The sequence below is a fragment of the Lygodium microphyllum genome, chromosome 5, assembly GCF_053477565.2.
Source record: "Lygodium microphyllum isolate KBCC chromosome 5, Lygodium_microphyllum_v1.1.10, whole genome shotgun sequence".
Lineage (NCBI taxonomy): Eukaryota > Viridiplantae > Streptophyta > Polypodiopsida > Schizaeales > Lygodiaceae > Lygodium > Lygodium microphyllum.
In genome coordinates this window covers 41,232,745-41,254,393 of record NC_141139.1, presented here as the reverse complement: position 1 = coordinate 41,254,393, position 21,649 = coordinate 41,232,745, and the positions used below count along the sequence as shown (strand labels likewise).

The 21,649-nt window shown below is 41.0% G+C and overlaps 1 protein-coding gene across 4 annotated transcripts in view; it reads left to right on the top strand.

The window, feature by feature from the left end:
- The first annotated feature begins 2,433 nt into the window (after positions 1-2,433).
- The window catches only part of RLF (reduced lateral root formation), a 44,963-nt gene continuing 25,747 nt past the window's right edge, over positions 2,434-21,649 (top strand). Inside the window, exons 1-3 of one of the 4 annotated variants that reach the window (XM_087677747.1) lie at positions 2,434-2,692; positions 2,789-2,838; positions 3,517-3,934. In XM_087677747.1, coding sequence (XP_087533873.1) covers positions 2,554-2,692; positions 2,789-2,838; positions 3,517-3,934 — 607 coding nt within the window. In that variant the 5' untranslated portion in view covers positions 2,434-2,553. Of the gene's footprint in view, positions 2,693-2,752; positions 2,839-3,511; positions 3,935-21,649 lie in introns of all 4 variants that reach the window. The other 3 variants (XM_087677749.1, XM_087677750.1, XM_087677751.1) reach the window with 3 other exon arrangements.

Genomic DNA, 21,649 nt, shown 5'->3' with positions numbered 1-21,649 from the left:
GTCTCTTGTATCTAATTTGATTCATTTCCCCTTTTTCTATTTTTCTTTCTACTTAGCTATTTGCTATAGTGGTAATGCATGTAATAGAGCATTGTCTCTTCGACTCCTTTTTCTTGTGCCACCAGATTTGTTATATGGCAATGTTTTTTTCCCCCCTTTTTGTGTGCAGGCCTTCTACTAGGTCATAGTCTCATGGCTTCTTTTTGTTAAAGTAGACACTAAAGCTTCAATTGGTCCTTGTGAGAAGCAAATATTGCTTGAAACACCAGTCCTCCAAAAATCTTGACCCACCATCAAGGCTTTAGTGCTTCTAAGGCTTCCACCTCTCCTTTCAATCTACACAACATTCTTTGTTTTGTAGAAGGTTGATTAACTAGATTTTATTGCTTCCTTATTGGTCAATAGATTTTGTTGTGTTCGTAATGTAGATATATGGATAGTTCACAATGGTTTGTAGTATTTCCCCATAAGCTTCAACCTTAAGGCTTATTATTCCTTATGGTCATTGTTGTACTTGTGCATTAGCTTCCTACCTTGAATAAACCCTAAAGGAAAACACACTTAACCTAGACTAAAGTGAAATTGATCTCAACTTTGGTTTGGCTTATGTACATGCCTTTGATGTGACACCAAGAGATCAAAAGTTGCTCCAAGTCCACACATTCTGCTTTGGTTTATGATATCTAGATCCGAACAGTAAAGCATCTACATGTTTACGTTTGCATGTTTTCAACATCCCTCCCTCAAGTAATTTGATCAACATTTCTTGCACTAACAACATGTTATCTTTCAATGTCCTCTCTTTCCTTTATGATATGCTCTCTCTTATTTACTTTCTTGCAATGTTTCACACATTGTTCTCTTGATTATGTTATCTAAAATCTAGCAATAGAGAATCTACATGTTTAGGTTTACATGCCTTCGACATCCTTCCCTCATATACTTGGAGTTCATTCTCCTTCATGATATAATCTCCCTTATCTCATTTCTTACACTTCAATGCACTAAAAGTAGCCAAAGGGTCCACAAACTTGTAGTTAAAAATGTATCACCAGATCTTGGTTTACATGTGGTTATTTTTAGCTTAGATCACTAGCAAGCTTACTAAGGATCATTGTCATTATGAAGGTGTTTAAGAAACTTTAAATCTTTTTTGTTTCATGCTTGGTATCACACACATATTGTGGTCAAGTGTGCTTGGTTCAGATGCCTCTAGGTTGATTTGGATATTAGACAACCATCTACCACCACCACCACCACCATCTTTCCACTAACAATTAGATTGCATTGGCACGATTGCATGGAACCTAATGTTTCATGTTTCAACTAAGCACATTGATGTGCATTATTGCTTCCCTAGTAGTACCTTTGTTCAGAAATGACCAATACTATCGCTCATAGATTGTATTGGCACGATTGCATGGAACCTAATGTTCCATGTTCGAACTAAGCACATTGATGTGCATTATTGTTTCCCTAGTAGTACTTTTGTTCATGAATGACCAATACTATCACCCATTGAATTGTAGTGGCTTTGGATGCTCACTCCTCCACCTAGTACCATTTGGTTCTTCACCTTAAAATTAGCCATCAACAAACACACGTGTGAAAGGTACATGTTGTTGGTATTCAAGGAAAAAAGAAGAATATAAAAGGGCAATTCATTTGCACGTCATAGCATGCCCTTGCATTATGCGATGGTATTATGAAAATTATGCTCTTATCCAACATAGGTTGTTGGGAGTAATGCTAGGGGGTCTCTTGACAATGTTAGGATTTTCAATAGCAGTCAACTCACCATTGGAATTGTGATGATCTTTTCTTCACCCTACAGGATCGTAAACCCCAGTGGTTTTACACTCATTCACCATGACTTATTTCCCATCTGCCTCAGATCGCCTTGAAAGGCCTTGCATATATATGACTTGATCTGCATATGGCTCTTGCTAGATTATTGAGCATTTGCACTTTGTTGTAGTTTCTATTGAGTGTGCATGCTTTTTTGTAATGTGGTATTTTTTGGTATGATTTTGCTTTTCACTTGTTCATGGGTAGATATTCGCATGCCAAAACGATGAACTGAGTATTGATTTGGAGATTGCATCCAATGCACATAGCGGTGTCAACCAAAAATGAGGTGCCACATGGAGGGTACTATAATTAGCCACACCTTGGTTTAACAAATTAAAACAGATGGTTGTGGTATTACAATTGAAGGTATTATGATAATATTCTTAGCACATGCTTATTATCTCTTTATATTATTTTTGAATTGAAAGATTTTTAGGGGCTGAGAGGGGTCACACGTTGCGTGCGCTCGCAATGTGCGAACCCGATGCCCGCTTGAGCACCCGGGGGACCGGGAGGTGCCTAGAGGGCCGAGGCTAGTTGAAATGTAATGATGCTGACGCTAGGAAAAGGAATCAGAGTTTATTCCGGAGAATGGTTGACCAGTCAAACCGACGAGAACTTCATTAAGACTCTCTCATGCGTGGAATGTGATGATCTGCTGCTGCTGTTTCTTTGCAGACGAATGAATAAATGAATGAGTGAATGAATGCTGCCGTAGCTGGACTCGAGACCCTTCAGGCTTCCACAAGAGCGAATGTGGATATGGATGGATACCAGCATGGGAGGCGGCTCGAGACGAAGCAGAGAGGAACAACACGCCAATGCCTTTGCAGAGCTGCAGGTTTATTAAGATGCTTATAAACAACCAGCCATAGATTCATCTGACACACATTTCTTCTAGGTCTCCTGCACTTCTGATCCGTCCGAGATTTTGTAGCACCTGCAAAAATGGCCACGGATCAAGCACTCGACTTCTCCTTCCACAAGGCAAGATTTCGCATGCCTGCAAACCCTCTGTTGTGGTTCTTACATCTCGATTTCGTGTGCTTCCGGTTCTGATAGATTTTCCAGCATTTGGCTGACATCTCGTTGCCAGATATGTATGTTGTTCTAGCATTTAGGGTTTCATTTTCTTGCTCAGAGATGCCCCTCTTGCTCACAGGCAATTGCATTGTTTTACACACACATGTTTTTTCATTATACGGTAAATATGTCCAACTAGGTTTGCTTGGATAATATTGGCCGATTGCTTTTTGCTGTCTTATGTAGCTGAGTTTTTAATTCTTACTTCCGCTTCACAGGATTAGATTTTATAGTATCAGGATTATGTTCAAGCTGCCCAAAAGGAAAGCTAGTTCCTTTTAAACAGTGATTGTGCGTATTGTAAAATTGTGCGAACTTGCTTCATTACTTCTATATGATTGATGTCGTTTGACTCACATAACATACACTACACGAATTTTGTGCATGTCTTTCCATCCTAGCCATTCCTCAGTAATTGAATGTGGCACATCTCTGCATGTTTTGAAATTGCTGCATGAGTGTCATGCCAATGTCTGTATGTAGTGGAATGCTGCATGGTCTGGTTGAGTTAATGTAAAAGTTTGATTCTTATAAGATTATATATTTCAAGGGTTTCCTATGGAAGATTTTCTTGCAGTGCAGGGTAATCCTCTGGCAGTGGCAGATGATTTGGAGTCCCCTAAACCGATGCCCAAACCCCCAACACTGCCAGTTGTGGCAGATGGTGATGTAGAGACTACTTCTGCGCAAGAGGACAAGCTTAGTTCATGCTCAAATGCTGCAGTAGAAGTGCTTGAGACACTAAGCATTTCAACTGCAGTTGCAGCTCCTAATGATGAAAATGCTTCACCAACTGACTCTGAAGCATCTCCGTCATGTGCAAAGGATGATTTTATATCTGCGAAACCATCTGCTGGGACCAGTGTACCACCTGTGCCCAAATTTTCTGACCAGCAAGTTTCTTCTCCGAGGGCGAAACCTAGAGCTAAGATTCCTTATGAAAAAGGCTTTACTCAAATGGATTGGTTGAAACTGACACGTACGGGGGCAGATCTTGCAGGTACAAAGCTTTCATTCTACTTAATGTCCGTTTAGTTGAAGTTGTTTCAGAGAAAGATTTCTTGTTGATCAAGCTTGTTTGAGTGGAATAATAATATCCTCCTAGTCCTTGTTGGTATTCTTCGCTATCTCATCCAGTTAGCATAGACAAATTCTAATTCCTGTTCCCTCCCTTGGAATCTTGGAAAATCTTGATACTGTTTAATGGGTCAAGTTCCACTGTGGACTGCAAACAGCTGGTGAGCTAGAAATTACGAAGTGATGCAAAAACTTGCTCTTAGTAAAGGCATGTGCGCAGATACTAAGTACACTATGAGTTTTGAGTTGTATTATTGTGGTGAGCTCTTGCTAACACAGTGTGCACAACCACACGAGATAGAGGCCATTTGGATGTTGCAACTGGTATTTGAAGTTGGTTGAAAGAACTTTAAACAGGCCGAATTTTCAAGCAAGTATATGCATGAGCCAATGTAAATATCCTACCCTACTGCTGCACGAGGCTTGACAGTCAAGCAAGTATATGCATGAACTAATGTAAATATCCTACCCTACTGCTGCACGAGGCTTGACACTAGGATGGAGAACCTGGGGACAAATGCTGTTAACTGCCACTTTTATTGGCATAATGGGTGGGATGGTGACTGTTTAACTAACAGCCTGGTAACACTATTGCCTTTCAAGGTAGGACATTTGTGGAGCCCTGACCTCTCAAAACACTAAGAGGCAGATGAAAGTGATTTTTTCAGAATGAGAGAGAGAGTGAGAGAGAGAGAGAGAGAGAGAGAGAGAGAGAGAGAGAGAGAGAGAGAGGACATTACACTATAAAAATCAGTTAATACACACACGGGCACAGATCTAACTGTGCATGCTGACCACAATGCTTGCAAATCTGTTGCAGTGAAAAACTTGCATTCAACTGGCTGTCTGTTACCACAGGGACCTTTTGACAGCCCTCACCTTTTAGAATGTTCATACATCATATAGAAGAGGAGTGTCTGTAAATCAGAGAGGAACAGTGAAATTGTAGAAGCGTGGCTGCATACATGCATGCACACCCCTTTAACGTGTACTGTGGGTACAATGGTGGTGGTTTTATGGGAGTTGGAATTCACACACAGAGAAGCAATAAGAGGCTTGATGCACATGAGAACGTTCAGTTCAAGAAACTGGTGTGCTTGTCTTAGGCACGTAGGAACCGATGCTGCATCTTCAAGTCTTATCATGGGGGTTTATGTAATCCACCGCCAAAATTGCAGCTTCCCTCAGCTGGAGAGTTTTGAATACTGTTTGTATATATAGCATATTAGCAATATACATATCTTGAGTGCAAGGACTCACAGGCAGAGTGCATTTCATTCCTGTGGTCGTGCATTCAATGCTGGCCAAGCTGTATTTCTGGCCACATTTAATGCTCGCTGACCTGTCTTTTATTTTGTAATTTCAAGGCATCCCCTCTCCTCCATTTCATTATTATCTGATACAAGCACACTACATCGTTGGAGATAGGGAAACTAGGAGCATCCTCATCCCCTATGCTCCATTTCATTATTATCTGATATGAGCACACATCATCTTGTTGGAGAGAGGGAAACTGGAACCACTATACCGGTTGCCCACAACCCAGGTCTTTCTACACATTCTTGTGCCTTCGTATACGGATTCCATTCCCAAGTTCATTCTCTTTGAGTTCATATGTTCTTGTCCTCTTTTTCAGTTATTTGTGTTTACACCAGCTCTATCTCTTTGCTTCCATTGCTCCACACCATTTTGACATGGTATCAAAGCCCAAGACTCTTGGTTCTAGTGCTTTTCTTTGTTTATGACTGCTGTTTTCAGGTCCCATCACTCTTCATGACTGCTCCAAAGTTTGTGTTTTGCTGCTGTGCTGATCCAGGTGGCCTAGATGATTGATTTGACAGCTTGGCAACAGTTTTCAGCTACTGGGCATCCCGATTCCTTTGTGTTTTCAATGCTGTACCTGTGTTTTTTACTTGAGTCTGCATTATGGTTTACTCAGCCATTGTTTTGCTTCAGCTGTTGATGTTTTCTTCTTCTATGCAATCGATTTTGTTAACCCCTCCCGGTAGGCGCTTGCTTGTGTTTTCCACCTCTTGGTGTTTTCAGCCTGATTTCCTTACTAAAAGGAAGGTTCACATGTGCCAGTGAATGTCATGCCTATGCTCACTATACTCACTTACATTTTGTTCCTCTCCCTTGTCTCTAATTGGAATTGTTCTCTCTTCCTTGAATTGTCGAACTCTCGATTTTGGGCTTATTAACCAAAGTTGCCCTAGGTACTCTCTCTAAAACCCCTTATCTTCTTTGCATATCATTTGGGCTTTTCCACATTGCAACATTGATGACAAGCTTAAAGGCCCCTACTATGTAACTTGCAAGCGGTGATAAAAGCTTGGTTTGTGGAGGAGTGACTTTGGTATATTGTTTCAGGATTTGCCATGCATCCTTGAAGACCCTCCCCTCTTTTATCCAATTGGGACAAATACAAGTATGAGGAGCAGTCCTCGAATGGGACAACGACAGATTCAACATATATCCAACATTTCTTCGATGCATCTCAAAGGAAGTTTGATTAGTGATTTGTAACCAGCCTTCCTTCCGTGGATGGGTGGTAAATCCTTGATTACAACTTAATTACAGCAGCAAACAATTAATGCAAATCTGAAAATACAAATTTACCTACTGATCTTGGATAATGCACACCCGATTGGCCCCAAAATTGGTGCCCCTTTCGGTATTTCTTTAGCTTTATTGAAGAAGAAGTTGATTAACAATGGGATTCTCTCGATCCCCTTCCCAATCCAAACTCCCCTTGTTATCCATAGTGACCAGCAAGTCTTCAATCTATTTTGCCCCTTGATTCGGGCGCTTAATTGGCCTTCACCCACCTCATAGACGATGGAAATGCCCCAAATTCAATGGTTGGCTAGTCCTCCACCTGAATTTAGCTGAAATTCACCTTCAGCCTTGAAAAATCCAAGTCTTGGAGCTTTCAATTTTTGGCACGCTTCTTGAGGTTGTTGCTAAACTCTAATTTCTGCTGTAAATTAGGATTTACAACAGAGAAATTTGCAATTTCTCAGTATCCAAGGGTCCAAATGCTAAGATCTTCGGAGTAAGGTTGTGAAATGGCTGGGAGATGAGAGAGAAAGCTGTAGAGAGAGAAAATTCAGAGTTTCTTCGCGAAGAATTAAAGAAAATTTATCGTTTACTGCTGTTGCCCTGTCTCAACAGCGTGTAGATGCTATTACCTGTTGTTGATTGGTCTTCTCCAACCCCTGGCTCCCTTAGAAGGTCCTCCAATGGCTGCAAATCAGACCAGCAACATCTTCTCTCTCTCTCTCTCTCTCTCTCTCTCTCTTGCAGGCTGAATACACTAAAAATGCCTCTCTCCAGCCTCTAAAGACGTTTTTTAGTTTTGCATGGGTATTTTTGACAAGTAGCAGTCTTTCCAAATGGTTTTTTAAGCATGATTTATAACTAAAGATCAATTTTCAGTCTTTAAATATTGAAAATTAACCTAATAATTATTTTGGTGCCCTGAAAAATAACTTGATTGGCCAATAACTAAATTGGCTAGGCATCTTCCACTCCCGAGTATCTCTGTGCCATCTTTGACCATGAGATTGGTGTTAGGTACCATTAAACACCACTTCTCTAGTGTCACCAACTGACACTTATGGCCAAATGAATGACTTAGGCCAACAACTGGCACTAGATGTTACCAAGTACCTGTGCGGCATAACTTATAGCAACTTTTGCCTTTGACATTCCGTGATTTCCTTGGGTTTCGGGCTTGTAAGTTTACTCAAATCCCAATTGCACCTCACATGTGCAACATATACTTAATCATGTGATTAAAAGTTAATCCACATGTTAAGTGAGGTTTCAAAAATACATGTTCTCATTACAGCCCTCTTCCTTGAAATCCTTGCAATCGTCCTCTATTGCATTGCCAAATGCATCAAAAGCAAAGTACTACACTGGAATTTTCCATAGGATATCATAGTCAACACAACGTTGCACACTATTGTTTAACCATTCCATATGTCCAACGTATGCTGAAAATTACCAACCAACATAACATAACATAAGACTCACAAAGAATCTAAAGAACATTGCCAGATTATCATGTGACATGTCCATTTCTCATGAGCTGAACTCATCTGGCAAAACCAAACCATAGCATAGTATAACCAAGCATAAACCATGGCTAAAACAAAAATGGCATCATAACATATGCTGTTGTCGATGGAACTAGATGTAAACCATTGAAAACTGAGCATAATCTGATCATAAACTGATCACTTGCCGATCTGAGAATTGATCACAAACTGCTGCAAATGTGACCCCAAACTGATCACAAGCTCATTGCTAAAACTGACAAACAGTCAATGCAAAAACTGATCTAAAAAGTGACCATAAACGGTTCTCAAGCTGATAAAAAACTGAGCTGAGTACCATTGAATATTAATGATCATACGCTGAAAACCAACATTCGGTAATGAGCCCTTGATGATCATTAACGGATGCTACACCAAGCATAACCAATTCCATACCAAGCATAACTGATTACACACTGAGCATAACGGATGCAAATGTACAGTTTTAGAGCTGTAGTGAAAACCATACCAATCTGCATACCAAACATAGTGACTAGTACACAGAATAGTGATCTCTTGGCAAACATACTGTTTAGCTACAGTACCTTGAATGTATGCTGAATACATTCGAGATCCACTACTTCTAGAGCTGTCCATTACTGAGGAGCGGAGGTGCTAGCTTCCTCACAAGCATTAAGTAATACTCTGGACCTCCTCTCTGTTGAACCTGATTGAGCCTGAACTAAAGTCGGTTCTAATTAGAAAGCATCAAGGTAAAGCTGTAACAACTAAGGATGGTCTGCCAAGTTATCCTCCATCCATTTGGCATCCATTGGTGAATAATTCTGAAACTTTACCAAGTACCTTCTAGAACCCTTACCCTTGATCTTCCTCTCTTTATGTGCCAAAATCTTCTCTGATAGTAGTATTTCATGGAGTTGCTTATTCTGTGATATTCCGTTAAGCTGTATCCATGCTTTCCACATAGCGATTAAACTCAAAGATCTTTTCTTTTGTGTGCAAAATAGGAGGTACTTTCTTACCACCCTCTACCACCTCAAATGGAGCTTTACCTATAGAACTATGCACTGTGTTGTTGTAAGCAAACTCAACCAAGGGCAAATACTGCTCCCACTGTGTCTTGTGGTATGAAACATAGCACCTCAAATTATCTAACACCGCGGAATTTGCTTCCTCAGATTGACCATTTGTCTACGGACGAAAGGATGATGAGAATTTCAGCATGGTATCCATATTCTCAAACAAGCACTTCCAACATAAACTGGTCATCCGGGGGTCTCGATTACTAATGATTGACTCTGGCATACATGATACTTAAAGATGCGATGCAAAAACAATCGTGCCATATGATCAGCCTTTATTTTCTTCCTCACCGGAATGAAATGGGCTTGTTTGCTAAACCTGCAAATGATAGTCCACATCACATCATTCCCTGTAGGTGTCTTAGGAAGCTCAAAAATAAAGTCCATTGCAATGCTCTGCCAAGTTCTATCCGGAACAGGCAAGGGCTGCAACAAACTCGACATCTTTTGCCTATCATGCTTTACCTTCTGGCACACGATGCATGTCTTAACAAACTGTTCTATATCATACCTCAAAGCTGGCCAATAAAAGAAATGCTCCATTGCCTTGACCGTGGCATCAATACCCCTATGTCCTGTGTACGGAGGAGCATGACTTTCAGTGATGACTCTAGGCCTTAACTGCTTTGTGACACACAGTCGTCCATGCATCATCAGAAATCCATCTCTTACACAAAGTGTCCTTGCCTTTGGGCATTGCAAAGCTGATCATAAATATTAGCAAAGTTGGAATCAGCAACATATTACTCTTTCATGGCATCCAACTCAGTGTGATAAGCCATATTGACATCGGACAACTGAGGTTTATGTGACAGTGCATCACTTTTCCCACTCTTTATCTGCGATCTGTTCCTCTTTCCAGCCCTATTTTTCAGATCTGCCCTAATTTTCAGCTTTATTTTCAGATTTACCCTTTTTTCTCAGCTTTTGCCTCTTTGACATGTGACTTGGCATCATCATCGTGGAATCCTACATTCTTTCCACGCAGCAATGTGCGGGCTATAGTAGCAAATTTTATAAGCTAAGGCATGTTGTTGGAAATAGTGGACTTAATGTAAAAATCCCGCATACCCTTTGGCAAACCACAAATACACTTCTCCACTTGCTCATGGAGGGGTACTATGCGATAAGAAGTAGGTGGCAACAATGCATCCCAAAACTTCTTATTATATTGATCCTAGTTCTTGCAATCTTTGGAATTCAACTAATTCCAAGCTGTTATAATGTTTGCTTCAAAGGTACTTGTCAACCAATTTGAAGCAAACATTAACTTGAACTGGACCCAAGTGGTAGGTGACTTCTCTTGAATAAGAAGTGTAATCCGTCACTGCAATGCATTTCCCTTAAAAAATGTGGCTGCCTTGCGTATCTTAGATGCCTTTGTGAAGTTGCCTCCAGAATAGGTTGTATCAAACTACTAAATGAAAACAAGTGCTTTCAGTCTATCTTGTGCACCACTGAAAGGCTCAAACTTCACGCTTTTGCCACCTTCATCATAGTCCTTCGATGGACCTATGGGAGTCAAGTTATCATAAATGGGCTGCTGCAAAAAGGGTGCATTGGCTGTATTTGCTTAAAAACCAGCACTATATCTAAAGCACCTACATGACCAACACCAAATCCTTGTGCTCCAACAGTCCTTGGGAGTGCCAATACATATCCATATGGCCGGCTTCGTGCCCCAGGCATCATGCCTATGCTGCGATACATGGGATTAGGCATTCCACTTGCATTACCCGGATACATTGGGTGTTGTGTGCCATGCATTGGCTGCTGCATACCATAGGGATTTGTGCCATACATTCCCGTATGCAGTGCCTATCCAACCATAGCATGAAAAATGGTACCACCACCAAAGTATCCTTGCTGTCCCATGCTTGCATGTGCATAATTGCCTTGTTGCCCGTGTTTCCATGGATTGGTACTACCAAGTTGGCCATGTATTTGCACTTGCTGCCCCATAGATACCATCTGTTTGTGCTCATGAGGCATTTGGGGCTCTTCTAAAGGAGGCTTAGGCATTTCCTTCGGTTCTTGTGGCTGTCCCGAAGCTGTCATGGATTGGCACTACCAAGTTGGCCATGCATTTGCTCTTGCTGCCCCACGGATACCAATTGTTTGTGCTTATCAGGCATTTTGGGCTCTTCTAAAGAAGGCTTAGGCATTTCCTTTGGTTCTTGTGGCTGTCTCGAAGTTGTAGAAGGTGTCTACTTCTTTTTGCCTTTGTTGTCCTTCTTTGGGGTATTCAAGAATCGAGTAAATTGGGGATCCTTTGCCAATTCAGCAAAAAGATTTGCTGCTGTACGCATTCGATCCTTGAAGCCATCATCAAATTCTTCAGCTCCTTGCTGGTCATCAGTCTCTTTATGCATTGAAGTGCCAACATTCGGGTCATTTCCCACATTTTCAGCATGCTGTCCATGCTGAGAACCATGCCTAACATCAGTCATTGCATTTTCCCCTTCACCACATGATTGACCAAGGAGTGATGTATCCTCTCCACTTGATCCCGTATCACCATTTGAAGACATGCTTGCTGTAATTCACTGCTGAGAACAATTTCAGCAATATTGCAATAGTCCCAAGTTGCAATCAAGTACCACGGGCCCACCAATTTAAAGGATTTGATGGTGTCTTGGCAACGGAACCATGTTACCAGCCTTCCTTCTATGAATGGGTGGTAAATCCCTGATTACAACTTAATTACAGTAGCAAACAATTAATGCAAATTTGAAAATACAAATTTACCTACTGATCTTGGACAATGCAAAAACCTATTGGCCCCAAAATTGGTGCCCCTTTCGGTATTTCTTTAGCTTTATTGAAGAAGAAGTTGATTTACAATGGGATTCTCTCGATCCCCTTCCCAATCCAAACTCCCCTTGCTGTCCATAGTGACCAACAAGTCTTCAACCTATTTTGCCCCTTGATTCGGGCACTTAATTGGCCTTCACCCACTTCATAGACGATGGAAATGCCCCAAATTCAATGGCTGGCTAGTCCTCCACCTGAATTTAGCTGAAATTCACCTTCAGCCTTGAAAATCTAAGTCCTGGAGCTTTCAATTTTTGGCACGCTTCTTGAGGTTGCTGCTAAACTCTAATTTTTGCTGTGAATTGGGGTTTATAACAGAGAAATTTGTAATTTCTCAGCCTCCAAGGGTCCAAATGCTGAGATCTTCGGAGCAAGGTTGTGAAATGGCTGGGAGATGAGAGAAAATTCAGAGTTTCTTTGCGAAGAATTAAAGAAAATTTCTCATTTACTACCGTTGCCCTGTCTCAACAGCCTGTAGATGCTGCCACCTGTTGTTAATTGGTCTTCTCCAACCCTTGGCTCCCTTAGAAGGTCCTCCAATGGCTGCAAATCAGACCAGCAACATCTCTTTTCTCTCTCTCTCTCTCTCTCTTTCTCTCTTGCAGGCTGAATACACTAAAAATGCCTCTCTCCAGCCTCTAAAGACGTTTTTCAATCTGCATAGGCATTTTTGACAAGTGGCAACCTTTCCAAATGGTTTTTTCAACATTATTCATAATTAAATATTAATTTTTAAATTTTAAATGTTAAAAATTAATCTAATAATTATTTTGGTGCCCTGAAAAATAATTTGATTGGCCAATAATTAAATTGGCTAGGCATCTTCCACTCCCGAGTATCTCTGCGCCATCTTTGACTATTAGATTGGTGTTAGGTACCATTAAACACCACTTCTCTAGTGTCATCAACTGACACTTATGGCCAAATGAATGACTTAGGCCAACAGCTGACACTAGATACTACCAAGTACCTATGCGGCATAACTTAAAGCAGCTTTTGCCGTTGACATCCCGTGATTTCCTCGGGTTTCGAGCTTGTAAATTTACTCTAACTCCAGTTGCACCTTACATGTGCAACATTTACTTAATCATAGGATTAGAAGTTAATCTACATGTTAAGTGAGGTTTCAAAAATACATGTCCTCATGACAGATTACTTTATGTGTAGGACATCTTGAGAGGTATGGGAGAAGCTCGAGCTTATGTATGAGGCTTTGTTGACCATGAGAATTGCATATGACATTATTACTATAGCCCTTAAAGTGTTTTCTCGATAACCAACAGAGATTCTGGTACTCTATGGTCAAGTATAGGCCATCTAGTTTGAGGTGACTCATACGATTTAGTTGTTTATTTTCAGAGTGACATGGATCTAGGATTGACTCTGCAACATGTAGTTAATCCACTCTTTTGAAGCCCATATGGTGGGGACCTTTCTTTTCAAACTACCTCAAGAGTTTGAATGTGTTGCTAACGCCTTATGAGTTTCCCTTACGTTTGCAAGGGAGGTTTTCATCTTGTTTTGGCAGACACCCATCAAGTGCATTGGCTGCTTCAGAGAGGGGTGACATGTTGAAGAAGAGTTAGTGATATCATTGTGGTAGCAAGGTGCACGTCTGCAAGGGTTGCAAGAAGCTAGTAGTGTTGTGGAACGGGGAGGAGGAGGAGAAGAAGAGCAAGTACTCCTTTGATTTCTGCATCATCCTCGGATTTCGATGCTAATTCAAACTGTGCGGTGTAGGGCCGCAACAGCCTTGGTAGTGTTCTAGCCCTAGTGATAACTCTCCAAGAGTCCAATGCTTGTGTATGTGTTGGGGGGGTCGGTGGGGCATCGAGTCTCATCCATATGTAGGTGTGTCGGACTGTGAGTGTGGCTTTCTATATGCACTGACCGAGTTTGGCAAATTCAAATCTTGGAGTTGGTCTGTTTTCCTTATTCATAATGAGCGTATGTTTGATAGATACTGGTCTTTGCTTCTAGTCTATTTCCTCATGAGGAAACACATTAGTGGTTTTCCAAAGGTGGGGAATTCATGGTCGTGATAGAGCTTTTGTCGGAGCTGATTCGTGACATGCATTGGGATTGGGCCATTTCTACTCTTTGTGGTCAGGGAGCGGTATGATTGACATTGTCATTAACGTTTTTCCAAGGTACCTTTGTGGTGCCTTGATCACCCAACACTTGGGGTCCATGGTCATATTTGATTGTGATTATTGTATGGTTTGTCTCTCATCATTGCATTTTTTATTGTACTTACCACCCATGATATTAGAGAGGGTGTTAGCAATATATCTCTTGGATGCGAGGACTCATTACCTGTGTGCATTTCATTCTTGAAGTGGGTGCATTTAATGTTGGTTGAGGTATATTTTTGGACATGTTTAATGCTGACAACCTACCTCTTTTATTTTTATTTACATAGTCTATTTAAGGTGGCCCCTCTCCTCTACTTCATTCTTATATGATAGGAGCACATTGCATCTTGTTGGAGAGGGGGAGATTGGGAGCACTGTGGTGGTGGTTGTCACGAGGATGTGAATTTTTGATGCTGTGCTTGGCGTTTGGTTTATTTAATAAAATGTGCAAATGTGAGGTACACGTGTTGTGCAAGACAATTAATTCACAATGACATGCCAAGGACCTCGAGATGTCAATGGCTATCAAAAGTAAAAGTTGTAATCAATTATGGTGGATAGGTGCTAGCAGTGACTTGTGTCTTTGACCAACAAGTATCAGTGATGATACTAGGAACTAGGCATTAATTAATTACTGATTAATGCTCACGGGGGTTCAATTAATGCTTAGGACAATTTGGGAGTCAAAATGGCCCAGCCAATTAAATTATGGACGGGCATTTCTAAAATTTTGGAAAGGGACAAAGGATTAAATTACTTTTTAGAATGATTAATTTTGAAAAGTAATTTTATTGGTTGAGAAATCCATTTGGAAAGTTGCTAGGTGGCAAAACTTGCTGATGCAAGTGAGAGGATGTTGGTTGGATTTAGGAGAGGGGAGAGGACCATTTTGGAGGCCAATCAATAGGAGGAGAGGCTTGTAGTTGTCAGGAGGACTTGAAATTTTGATGCTTTGCTTAACATTTGATTAAAAGTTAATCAAGTGTACAAATGTGACTTGCACATGCGAGGTGCATGTTAGTTATTTCACAATGTGGGGCCTACGATCCTGAGATACTAGTTGATACCAAAGACAAAGGTTGTAATAAGTTATGTTTGACAGGTACTCCTAGGTGGTAACGGGTGTCAAAAATTGGGTAAGATCACTTTATTAGCCGTAAATGTAAGTGGTGACATTAGGGACTTGGCATTAATTAATGAATTAATGCCAATCTAGGGATTAATGAGTGCTCAGGAATACTTGGTTGATAAATTGACCCAGCCAATTTAATTGTTGGTTGATATAATTATTTTTATGAGCAAGAATTAATAATTACGTTAAATCTTAGAATTAATATTTTGAAAATTAATTTATTTAGGCTGAAAATTGTTGAAAAATGCAATTAGAAGGCTGCCAGTTGGTGAAACTTGTCCATGCAAGCAAGGGAAAGGCTATTAGAGGTAGTTGGAGCCTCATTCCAGCATCGTGAAGGTTGGGAGAGGAAGAGGAGAGCTGCTGCTGCAATTTCCAGCCATTGGTGATCAACCCAACCATTGGAGGCTGTGAGCTGCCCCGAGCTGATCAGGAGGTAATCGGAGGCAGATGACAGCCCTTGTAGTCTGTCTACAGGCAGATGACAGCAAGTTTGGGGTCCACAAGGGCAGTTGACTGCATGTGGAGCTCTTGTTGATGGTGGGCTGCTGTCAAGCAGCCATTCATAGCAGGGCAGCATTCAATTTCAGCCAATTTTGGCGATGAAACTCTGAAATTTCTCTCTCTAACTTCCTCTCCATTCTCTCAGTCAATTCATAGCTTTCCTCAAGATATCTCAGCCAATTTCAGTCCCAACAGGGTGCTAGTGAAGAATTTTTGCAGCTAAACCCTAATTTACAGTAGAAATTAGGAAAATAGGGTCAACTAGCCATCGTGGGAAAAGTGCTTTGAAATTGGGACCTAGTACTTGAAATTCAGTAGTTGAAATTTTGGGATTTCAGAAAATTTCAAGAGGCTAATCAGATAACATAAAGTTTGGGGCAGAAATTGATATCCAAGGAGTAGATTGAAGGTCAATCCCCAAGCCAACCAAGGGACAAATTGGTTTGAAGGCTTGCCGGTTGCTATGGACTGCAAGATGTATTGTATATTGAAGGGGACTAGGCTAGACCTAGTACTTGAAATTCAGTAGTTGAAATTTTGGGATTTCAGAAAATTTCAAGAGGCTAATCAGATAACATAAAGTTTGGGGCAGAAATTGATATCCAAGGAGTAGATTGAAGGTCAATCCCCAAGCCAACCAAGGGACAAATTGGTTTGAAGGCTTGCCGGTTGCTATGGACTGCAAGATGTATTGTATATTGAAGGGGACTAGGCTAGACCTTAGTGTTCTTCAACCTTAAACAATACAAGTTAAAGAAGATCCATAAGGATCACTAGTTTTGGGGTCAGTTGGGTTTCTAGTGTCTAAGATTAAGTGGAAATATGTGCATTTTCAGTTTATGTGAATTTAATGCTTGCTGTAACTAGTGCTTAATCAAGTTATTTACCACCCGATTCGAGAAGGAAGGCTGGTTTTATGGTTTCTTTGTCGTGATACCATCAATTATCTAGCCACTTGACATTCCCCAAATGAAATGGGAGTTTATTATCATGGACTTTGTAATTGGATTACCTTCTGTCCAAGGAGGATATAACTCAATAATGGTGATAGTAGACATGCTAACAAAGGTCGTTCATCTTATTCCAACAAAAAACAATTATAAAGCTCCAAATATTGTAAGAATTTTTGTAAAAGATTTTTAAGTTACATGGGTTACCTAAAAGGATTATCAGTGATCATGATTCTCTTTTCACATCACATTTCTGTAAGGGTTTTTTGGTGGGCTCATGGCACTTGATTTGAAGTTAAACACATTTCTGGAGTGCTGAAATTGTAATCAGCTGAGCGTTACAACAAGAATGTCTTTATACAGTGAGATGGGATCAAGCAGTGATGATGCCTCTTAGTTTAAAAATTCACAGAGTTTGGGGAAAATGCAATGCCTAATATTGGACAAGATATGTAGCATGAGCAGCAAATGAGAATGAGGGAATTAGATAAGAGGTAGATCCTTCAAGGACTCTTGAGGCTTATGACTAACAAGAGGAAGAGGAATTTGATGATTAATTTAAGAATCATGTGAGGTTTGAGGACAACAATTGAAATGTGTTAAGAAATGACTACTGTGAAAGCAAACCAAAGAGATAGTAGGGTTTGTGGGGAGAAACATAGTGTATATATGGCAAACACTGAGAGAGAAGAGAAGCTCAAAAAACACAAAAGATGAAGAAGATGAAGCATCGGAGCATGCTAAGTGAACAAAGCTGATCTAGTGGAGCTGAAGCTTTGAAGATGATTACACTGTCTTGTCTAATCAGATAGCAATACCTAAGGGAAGCTTGCACTGTAGAGGGAGTGAAACGTAGTCCTTTGATGTAGTGGGCTACCAAAGTAATTTGAAGATGGACAATTTTCGAGGGAGTAAAACACAGCCCTCTAATGTCATTGGAGTCAAGGAAGATCACTAGCTACGAATGTGTACTTTGGAAGATGAGGATCAACAGGAGGGCATACCGGATGAGGAAATCTAGTCCCTAATGGAGCAAGAACTGCAAAAATGCAAGTGTCTGAGGTAGCAAGTACTTGTTAGAGGCGTTGTTGATGCCAAGGAGGTTTTAGTTTGCAAAACATAGCTTGAGAGGTTGATGCTAGGTGGAGAGCAATGTTGGCAAGTAGAGAGAGATGATTTGATAGCAAAAACGCAAGTATTTGCTGAGGCCAAATGGAGATAATGGTCACTAGCTAGAGGAAGAGAATTTGCAGCCCAAAAACACGAGCATAATCTAACGCTAGATAGTGGAGATGGTCATCAAGTGGAGGAAGAGAATTTGCAGCCCAAAACGCAGCGTGGAAGGTGAAGGAAATAGGGTGCCTGGTGCAGGGGGAGATGAAACGACAAATTGCAATATCCTCCAAGTGAAGAGGAAGAGAGTGATAGAACGTTCGAAGGAATGAATGTGGGATGGGTGTATGAATGGGTGGAGTCAATGTCATATATATAGGCACAAACTGTCTAGAGTGTCACCCATTGAAGTCTCTCGGGTGGCATCTCGACTCTCTTGAAAGGTGCCCAAAAGCCTTTTTGGGGCTGTAAATGGAAACCAAAAATAGGAATGGCGGAGGAAAACAATACTGAATGGGTGTATGAATGGGTGGAGTCAATGTCATATATATAGGCACAAACTGTCTAGAGTGTCGCCCATTGAAGTCTCTCGGGTGGCATCTCGACTCTCTTGAAAGGTGCCTAGAAGCCTTTTTGGGGCTGTAAATGGAAACGAAAAATAGGAATGGAGGAGGAAAACAATACTGAATGATATGGTTTCTCATTATTTCTTCTCAGGCTCCAAGGAGGAGCACAGAAGAGGAGTAAGAGAGAGAAGACGAGCAACCCAGAAGTCCTAGTATTCCACCTGTAGATATGATGAGCTGATAGGACTCAAAACTCAACCTTGGGAGAGAAGCTACAAGCTTCGCTACTCCATGTTCAAAGGTATATGTAGGCCTAGTCACCAAGCCTTGAACTAGAAAGAACTTGTAGATCTTGGATATGAATGAGAATCAAGGGAATGGGGAATTAATGGGTGAGAAGGCATGGAGATGTCAACCACCCCAAGACGGTAAATGGTATGTAAAGAACCGCAGAGGAGTAGGGATCCCCTTTGAAGTTGAAGAACCGCAGAGGTCAACCACCCCAAGAAGGTAAATGGTATGTAAAGAAGGCATGGAGATGTCAACCACCCCAAGAAGGTAAATGGTATGTAAAGAATCGCAGAGGAGTAGGGACCCCCAAGAAGGTAAATGGTATGTAAAGAACCGCCGAGGAGTAGGGACGCCCTTTGAAGTTGAAGAAATGGGATCCCCCTTTGAAGAAGAAATATGAGTCCCCTTTGAATCGCCTATTGAATACCCATTAGACAAAGATATAGAATAAAGAAGCTCATGGATCACGGCCTTTGAAACATTGAAAGGCGAAGGAAATGTTGTCGGTAGTGCTGGAGAAGGTATCTGGGTCTCCAATGGAATAGAGGCTAGGTAGCTTCCAGAGGTAGCCTCTTGAACCTGAGTAAAAGAGGAAATGGAGGTAGGGGTATCACACAGAATCTCCTCGATGCCCACATCGAAGTCAGTGTCCTTGGAGCAAGACAAGGGAGGTGACGAAATAGGAAGCTCCTTGGGAGCCATAGGTGGACAATAGTTATTCTTTCTTAGTGTAGTAGACTACAACCGAAGAAGAGGAAGGAGTTGAATAGCCACGATCTCTCAAAGGAGCGGATTGACAAGAGAATGATATCTAACAATCACTGTCTCACGGTGAAGCAGATTGTAGAACCACAGGCCGTAGCCATGGAAGCCATTGGACTTGAAAATAGATGGGGGAAACCTCCATAGCACATTGTGGCGGTCTGAGGAGGTCGTGGTGCTTGATGATCCTCCTTTTACTCGTAAGGACTTAGTGCGTATCGGATGCATTGTATTGCATTGACTGTAATACTCTTAATAGCTGGTGCACAACAATCCCCATGGCCTAAAAGGGGGATGTGGCACAAGGAGTGTTGGGTGGTAGATGCTAGCAATCATGTGTATCTGGTGTGGTCATTTCCGACTTGTGAGTCTTAGTTTGACAAGACACTAAGTGAAAGTACAAAGCATCATGATATTGTATTCATTCCATGCGAAAGTGATAGTCAAGTACAATGCTTTATAGAAGTTGGGTTGTTCCACTCTCCGCACTGTGCATATGGGATTTAGGACATCTCTTCCTGGAGCATACATCATTTGTCATTTCTCAATACCCCCCTCAAATGATGAGTTCCTACACTTGCTAGCTTTTGCCCCTCCTACATGATAACATAGCCCGGGAGACTAGCTCATAGGCAGCCTAGTCAAGTTAAAGCTTGAAACTTTACATCTTTGGCAAGGGTTTTTACAAAGCAAATCCACTAAGGGAAAAACATATGAAAAATACAATGAAAATTCTTTTAGAACAATCTGTAAGAGTTGTTGATGGTAGCAGAAGCGTCTTCTTCTTCTTCTTCATTCATGAATTGGTTCTGGTGGTGATAATTCTGCATTTGTTGTGCTCTTTTCTTGTGGAAACATTCACTGACTATATGGCCAGCCTTACCACAATAATGACATGTCATCCGATTTTTGTTGTCGGTGTTGAATTCTCGACCTCTTCCTTTGGGTCCAGCAGCTTCTTTGTTGTATAAGAGATTTTCCCTAGATGATGGGACACCATCTTTTGCATTATTGTTCTTCTACTTGTTCTCTTTATCAAGAAGAGAGTGCTCAATATCTTTAAGTGAGAGACTTGGGAACATTATTCAAGGTGGACACAAGATTCTCATATGGATTCTTATTTACACTTGCAAGCAGTACAATTATTGCTTCATCTTTATCAATATTCTTCTTAAGAGTTGCAAGTTGGGTTTTTAGACTCTTGAACTTCTCTTATATCCAGTTTATAAAACTGCATGAGTAATTTTACCTTTGAATTCTTTGCTTGGGTACCAAACATGTCAAGTTTCTCCCAAGTAGTTCTGGCATCTCTAATGCCAGAGATATGATGTAGCACATTATCACTTAGTCCCCAGGCAATGATGCCTAGTGCCTTGTTATTCATCTTTTTTCGTTCTTTGGTTTTTGGTGGAGCTTTCGCAAGGATCCCGCTTTCTGAATCTTCTTTCCCGTAATCTGCATCACCTTTATCATCTTCAAAGAGATCCCAAAGGTTTTTCCTCATGAGGTGGTACATGGTCTTTTGCCTCGAGGCATGGAAACCTTCTCCATTGAGCTTTGCTATTTGCTCAAGCTCTACCATGTTGATTAACCAACAAAAGAGTTGTATTTCAATGTGTGAAGAGACATAAGTGCAAGGTAGTGTGAAGACACACTTTGTAGTATCAAGAGATACTATGTCTGGTCTTGAGCTTGAATCTTCTTCCTGCTTGATGGTGATTCTTGATGCTTGTCTTTTCCTTTAACTAATTTTAGTAGCAGATCTGAGTAACAATACTTAGCTTTGTCAAATGGATTTAAGAATGGAGTGAAGAAGGAAGCTTGAATGTTAATGGCTATGGTGTTCATTAGGGTTTGCAAGAACAGGCGATTGGTGTTTTGGCTGGTACAGCAGCTACAATGGATGATTCAGTCAAATTTTTGATGGAGAGGAAGCTTAGAAGTCACCCTTCAAGTGCCCTATGATTAGAGGAGGAATCGCAGCGCACAAACAGAGATCGAGTTGTACGAATTCAGGCAGGTGCAGAAATTCCAACAATCAAGAATTTTGGCAATGCCAGTGCATAGAGTGGCCAATGTTGATCTGTAAGGTGGTACAGAGTTGCGCGCTGAGTTGCTAAACAACTCAGAAGAGATCGTAATGAGATATGGCCTCTACTGTGAGATCCAGGAGCTCAAATAGTTGCAGGTTCTATTTGGCTATGGAGGACACATGGAACATAAGG